At 36.9% G+C, this 7500-nt stretch overlaps 1 protein-coding gene across 1 annotated transcript in view; it reads right to left on the reverse strand.

Moving 5' to 3' along the window:
• LOC138046877 (transmembrane protein 180-like) overlaps positions 1-7500 on the reverse strand; it is a 36814-nt gene that overhangs the window by 27402 nt on the left and 1912 nt on the right. Inside the window, exons 2-7 of the mRNA XM_068893463.1 lie at positions 6278-6362; positions 5429-5502; positions 4730-4839; positions 2924-2999; positions 1047-1110; positions 1-13 (exon numbers count right to left, since the gene is read on the reverse strand). The exon at positions 1-13 is cut by the window's left edge and continues 123 nt beyond it. Of these exons, the coding sequence (XP_068749564.1) occupies positions 1-13; positions 1047-1110; positions 2924-2999; positions 4730-4839; positions 5429-5502; positions 6278-6362 (422 nt within the window). The remainder of the gene's footprint in view (positions 14-1046; positions 1111-2923; positions 3000-4729; positions 4840-5428; positions 5503-6277; positions 6363-7500) is intronic.

Genomic DNA, 7500 nt, shown 5'->3' on the forward strand with positions numbered 1-7500 from the left:
GTAAATTCCCATCCTGTGAGGACAAACATTTAGTAAGAGCAGCATCTACATGACGTACTGTATAATAAATTATTACAAATTATTCAGTGTTCATAACCATTATTTTTGTAGTACAATTGAGGCATCTAAATGAAGAAAATGGAATAAACAGCTCAAGTAAATCAGGAGAACGTTGTATAAGATACAAAGTCAAACATTTATTAATTCCCCCTGAACATGCAGTCAAGCTCAATTTACTCAAAAAAGTGTGATGAGTTATTTATTTCAAAACTGCCTGGTGTTAGATAGTGGAATACATGTACAGTGAATGTACAGAAATGCCCCTACATGCGGCAGGTACAAAACACAGGTCACAGGGCACAGGTCACAGGTCACAGGTCATTGTTTTACCAATACAGAAAGTATCCTAAACATTCATTAAAGTTAACCTTAGGCCTAAAAACTTTTGTTTAGGCCTAATTAGGCCTAAGGTTAGCTTTTATTAATGTTTAGGATACTTTCTGTATTGGTAAAACAATGACCTGTGACCTGTGGCCTGACACTGCCCTGTGACCTGTGTTTTGTACCTGCAGCCCTACATGTAATTAGATATGCGCAGATTTCAATAAGCATCTCTAAGTTTTCCTTTGCTCTTCTTCCCGACTTCAACATCACTCGTGTCTCGGAATACAGACAATTAACGCCACAAAGTGCTCCTCAAGTCAATAAACAGCTGCATTCACCGCGAGCTAAAAATCATGCTAATTAACCTTAATTACCCTTGTGTTATTGTTGGAAATAGGTATCAAAGCCTTATAGACTTAAAGGGACACTTGTGCATTGCATTTCTGGACGTAAGTGAGATAGTCTAATAGTAAAATCAAATGAATGGACATGTCTCTTTTCTATTAAATAAAGTATATTAAAGGACGATGGTGAAAGTACACTGATGACAAATAAGATTATGTACTGATAAAGATTATGATAGAGATATCAATAATCACATTGATGAAAGCCAGCTTTGTGAGTGGCAATAGCAACTCCTCTTCAGCTCAAATAAAACCTACCTCATTCTTGTAAACACTTGAGCTGATGAAGAGAGCTACAGATCCGATAATGGATGCCACTAGGCTACAAAAAAAAAAAAAGGGAAAGCCAAAACTATTATTTCTTTTAATTCAGTGTACATGACTGTATAATTACACTGTACATTATACATATAAACGAACATTGTACAACTATAATTTATAAACAAATGAGACAAAATAATATATTTATAAATTTGAAGCACAGGTTACAGATGAAAGCCTAGGGAGACTGAAGTGATCCTTCACTTAGCACTTGCCTGAACAATCTATTAATTAAAAGCAATTGTCTGTCAGAAACAACTGATAATTCATGCAATTTCAATGAGATTCAAACCCAGTACATTATTTGAAGTGCAGGTTATTACTGCACTGGCATGGCAGAAGTCGGCAGGTCTAAAACACAGGTCACATTCCACAGCAAGGTCACTCGTTGCAGGTCATCGTTTTACCTTTTGGAAAGTAACCAAAACCCTCAATTTGGCTAACCCAGGGCCTAAGGTTGGATTTTAAGCCTAGGGTTAGCCAAATTGAGGGGTTTGGGTTACTTTCAAAAAGGTTACAAACAATGACCTGCAACGAGTGACCTGTGTTTTAGACCTGCTGGGCAGAAATTCAATGAATTTGAATGGACCCCGCTCAGGACACATGAATTATTCACACTAAACAGGGGCCCATTTCTCGAAAGTCCCAAAAACTTTTCGGGCCCGAAAAGCCATCTGTGAAATTGCCAACTGCTTGTTCTGGAGAGCCCGTCTTTTAACATGTTTTCAAGGTAACAAAAAGAACTTTACAATAACTGTGAAGTTTGACGAATTAAATCCTCTCTTTTCTTGAGATACAAAGGGAATTGTGACACCCGAAAATGGCCTGTAAAGTTTCGGGACTTTCGAGAAACGGCCCCCAGTTGTCTATAAGAGACAATAATTATTATTATAATTTATTATAATAGCTAATGGATTGTCCAGAAACACGTAAGTGCGAGGACCACTAAATATCCCTTTTACATTTGATAAACAAAGTAGAAAAGTTTAAATCACTAGATTGTACTTTAAATTATTGGCCCTTAGATTACATTAGTTAATATATGAAATTCTTAACAATGATAGGAAAATTAATTAAGAAGCACACGGTTGGCACAGTGGTGATCATGAGTTTCGCATTTTAGAAGCTCTAGTTTAATTGCCACCCCCATTTTTTTTAATCCTAAAAAAAAAAATTCTGCATTGTCACTCCTACTGTAGGACATTTACCAGTAGTAATAATAATAATAATAATAATAATATCTGCCCTGGTAATCGCCCTTTCTCGCAGTCGAAGACTGAATAACTAAGGGTGCAGCTCAACGAGGTCGGACCAAAGGAGCTGTGCTGCCGGCTAAGCACTCAGCCCCTGAACACGACCCATGTACATGTATGACCTCGGAGCACAGCACCACAGCCTGATGGAATAGGCAGGGAGTCGATTTTGAGGACGGAGGAAAACCGTAGTACCCGGAGAAAAACCCTTGGAGTCAGATTGAGATAGACTGAAACTCAGCCCACATATGACCCGAGGCCAGAGTTGAACCCGGGTCGCAGAGGTGGGAGGCACTGTTGATAACCACTAAGCCATCCTGACTCCCCAAAACTGTTCTTTTAATTAATTAAAGATGGTTCTTGTGGATAAATCGTTTGTTGTCAAGCTCAATAACTACATATAACATCACAAGCATTAAGTCCTTTTTTTGCTACAAATTATCAGCCAAACAAACCTCTCACAGATATAAATTGAATAGTCAGTGGATTGACATCATCTAAGCAAAAATAATAAGAACAAGCAAAGAAAGGCTTGCAAAATTATTAATAGAAGTGCCTTACGAATATTTCAGAATAGTCTGTCTTTCCTCTTGCTGTGTTGAGATCTCTGCAAAAAGTGCACACTGGGCAAGCAGAACTGTGCAGGAAATAATAAAGGGATTAATTATAAGAAGGAAAATTTGGTGTCAGTGGGGAGGGAAACACAGCAATTTGGTTTTATCAAACTCTTAATTAATTATTTTAGTTGATGAAGTTAAACTAACCACATGCAGTAAGACTGATTTCAAAGGGCTATAATGTTCGAAATGTCAGCTTATGACTTTGTTATGGTGGTTTAAATTTGCCTTTTGTCAACTTGTTTAATAAATCATGTTTTGTGCAGGAATTTAACTATAGTCAAGATACATGTAGTAAAATAATTTATAAAATGAACTACAGGCAGACAACCCTCCTGATCGTGAGGATAAGACAGTGCGTGACGTCACCTTATTTGAGACAGTTGTAATGGCTGATTCAACTGATCGATTGAGGAAAATGTTCCATAAAAACCTTAAGTCGCAGTATTATTTTATAGCTGGCTGTCCATAAAATGGAATTGCCTAAAGAAATTTTCTTTATGAAAATCCATCTTATGGACAGCCAGCTAAAGTTCACCCACCTAGACTATTTTCTGTGTTGTCCTGAATAATTTGATGGGTTTTGGGACACTTCGTTTTCCCCTTCAGACCTGAGACGTCATCAAATACAATAATACATGTATTTGACAATTACGGCATGCAGCTTCCACAGCCACTCACGGCTGAGTGCCTCAGTCTAGAATTTAGCCTTTGGCAGGCGAAAAGTCGATAATTAATTTTTGCTAGCGTTGTGCCAAAAATCATCGCATTTACAAGGCTGACTGCAACTTCAAATCCCGTTCGATTTTCAAACTCCGCTCCGGCTTTTGCCCTGCCCTGCCTATGAATGCACTTCAGAATATAATGAAGGCTATATTAACAATAACTTAGTTATTAAATATATTATTATAATTATTATTTTATTATTACTTTTAAATTATTAATAATTATTAAAATCTAAATTAGGAAAGGAAAGGAAATAACATGCAACACCTACATGTACTGCATGGTAAATTTTATACACCTTATTCCAAAATGGCCACTTATTTATGTGCATACAAATTGGCCCTTGTTGCCTCGTTCAAGATAAAATATTCTTTTGAATTTTAAGCTTAAGAACAAGGCATCAAGGGCTAATTTGAATAAAACAAAAGAATATTTAAATGGGGCGGCCATTTTGGAATAAGGTGTATACCTGGTGTGTTTTGCAAGGCCTATACAACCAACGACCATGTAGGTGAGTCCTACATTATGTTTGGAGCTGCTTTAGTGCCTAGTGAGGTACTTTTAATAATTTCTTGAATAAAAGGAAAAATTCTTCCTACCATAGCCAATTTCATTGAAATTTCAACGAATTTGTACAAAGTCATATATACGAAAGTGTGCGATATTTCGAGGAGAAAATATTATTAATTTTTCAGCAGGTTATTTTTTCCTTATACATGTAAAATAATTATTATGTTTAAAGTTCAGAAGTAAGAATCTGACAATTAAAGTATGGAAAATTTAATGTCAAAGATAAAGAATTTAACAGGAAACACAAAAGTCAAAACGCTTTTTTTTTTACATTACGGTACTATACTACGCATTACAGTGTACAATACAGTAGTACCCATCTCGTCTGCTCTTCCGGTTGCATCAGAGTGTGACATAAAGCAAGATTGACCCAATAATAATTATTATCATAATGATTATACAATAATCTTAAAAAGTTTGATAATAATAATTATTATCAATAATTTTGTCATACCAAAAGTGAAGAGTCCGTCATAAAAACACAGAGATGTCATGAGATGAAGGCCCACTACCCAATCACCGGTGAAACCAAACGATGTCCATGGAAACCATGGGAGGAGAAAGCTGATGAACATAATTTTTTGGGACAAATTAAAAATTACCATTACTTGCTAGGAACAGCCAGTACTGTGACCCCAGGCTGAACACATGTCTGATCCTGGGAGCCCCAGGGGCAGTTTGTGGGGTACAGGAGAAGTACAAACTTGCAAATTTAAACAAAATGGGGATATAAAAGAAAAGTATAGAATGGCACCACTTTGTTTTGCAGGTTTAGTATACATGCTCTTCTCCTGTGCTGGGCCACAAACTGCCCCTTAAGGTCTCCGAGGATGAACATGTCTGAGAAGCTTTTCTAGAAATATTACATGCATGCGATCCAAAGTAGAAGAGAAGCATTAGGGGACACTATATGCATCTTGTTACCATGTATTCCTGGGCATTTTTCACCCCATATTCACGTTTAGTTCGTTTTGGGTAGCTATATACTAGACTTTGCTTAACACAATGACTGACCTACGCCTGGACCCATTGATGAGTGAATTTGTCTTGTCTTCAAGTCTCACTCCCAGGAGTCAATGGGTTTAAGTCAATAAGAGATACATATCAAATGGTGATTCAATGACAATTATGTTTTTTTTATTAAGGGAATTACCTGATTGCAAACAGGGGAGCTCCATAGTATATTGCCAACCTTCTCTTTCTCAAAACCACCCATGTAGAACTGTCCTGGTTTATAATAAAAAATTAATATTTAAAATCTCTTTAAGAATTATGGGTGGTCCAAAGGGATGGCTCATAGAATGGGTTCAATAGGTGGTCCATATGGACTGGGGATCCATGTTTTGTATATTTCCCACAAGAAGGAGAAGCAGAGTTTACTTAAAGTGCCCATGTGAGCAAAAAAAAATTCTTACTTTTCTTTGGATTTCAAAACTATGTTAACTACTAAAAAAGACACCTGTTTACCTTAACTGGAATTTTCCTATGGTCCACCGTTACCGGTACTAATTTTAAGTTATTGAGAGAGCTGGTTCAAGGAGAAAATGATGTCAAAGGCTCACTAGTGTAAGAATGCAATGCGTGTGTACGCCCCAGAATTAATAAGAAGGACAGGAGTTTTGGGTTTTCAGACTTTTATACTCAAGTTTTGCATGTATAAGCTGCATTCACACACTGAAATTTTAAGCTAGTGAGCCTTTGACATCAACTTATCCTCAATCCAACCCTCTGATGTCCAATCGGTCAGTCTTGAACTTGAGTAATGGCAGACCATGAAATCCAAAACTTGAATTCAAAGCAAACAGCCAGTCAGGTGTCACGCAAACACACTTTGAAAATCTGAAGGAAAAAGGGAAGTGAATTTTTGGATCATAGTGGCACTTTAAACCTTGGGTCACTCCAAGTGTTTAGTTAACAATTAAACTACTGTAGGTTTGAAATCCAAAGAAAAAGAAGAACTGATTTTTGGTCATTTAACCTCTTTTGGTGGCTGGTTACTTACTTGAAAGTACCCAAATAAAGGATCATTGATAGCATTCCAAATTAAGAACACAACTTGAGCCACATTGAACCAGTAATTTGAAATCCTATACAAATTAAAAAAGACATCAGTCATTATTTTTTGGAAAAAACAGATGATGGATGTCACTACAGGCTACATGTATGTACAGCTGTACATGTAAATTGTTACCCTGAACATTAAATAAAATTTTCAATTCTACCATAATTTATGCATAATTATGAACCAAAGTCCACTTTGTTACAGTGTAAATAAACCATTTAATTCAGCTTTCACAGTTACTGTATATATACTGGTATAACATAAATAAGAAAGTTCTTTGAAGAATTGGGCCATTTACAAATGTAATATTCACCATCGCCCTGTGCTTCCTCCTGTGGATGAGGTTCTCTGAAGGTGGCTGATAATACCTTTCAGCCCTGAGGGGGCCCCCTCTGATACAGTAAGTAAAATCGGCTGGTGTTAGACAGAGTATGATTTTTAAGTGTCACTACTGGGAGTGATTCAAGGGTTAGGGTGACAGTCTATTGGCATCCCCCTGATCTTGACTTTTCGCTGCAGGGTAAACTATAGTACATGTACTTGTCATTCTCGTCCCTAGTATCCGCTTTTCTTTTGGTCAGCACCAACAGACTCTAGCAACTTCCAATTTATGCGCAGTCGTAGTGAAGGTCCACTTTTGTAACCGTTGACGACCACTGTTGTTCCAAATTTCTGAGCGTGTGTAGACGAGTCGGAAACTTGTAGACCTGTGATGTGAGGACCTCCTGCTTGGAAGTGGCCACAGTCAGGACTGTCCACCCCCAAACTCTTCAAATATTGAGAATTGATAGGATGGGATGATAAATGATGTCACAACACTTGTAAAATCATTTTTGATGATGTCATATCGCATCTTTATTATAAACGCAACAAGAAAGTACAATCATGTCACACAACCTACATATGCATGCAGGCAAAAGTAAAAAAATGTGCGAAAAAGATGCCATTGGCATTGGATTGGTTTATTTTGGACCAATCACATTATTGCTCAAATCCAAATCCATCAAATGCTTGCAAGAACAGTTTATCAGAGTTTATGAGGAAAATAAACACGTGAATGTTGTTGTTATGGATGTGAAAATAAACTCAAAAAACACAAAGCATTTGAAATTTTTTGTGAAAGTCAATTCTCACAAGAAATGACAAACTTTGGTGATTCATCG

The sequence above is a fragment of the Montipora capricornis genome, chromosome 4 (assembly GCF_036669925.1).
Source record: "Montipora capricornis isolate CH-2021 chromosome 4, ASM3666992v2, whole genome shotgun sequence".
NCBI lineage: Eukaryota > Metazoa > Cnidaria > Anthozoa > Scleractinia > Acroporidae > Montipora > Montipora capricornis.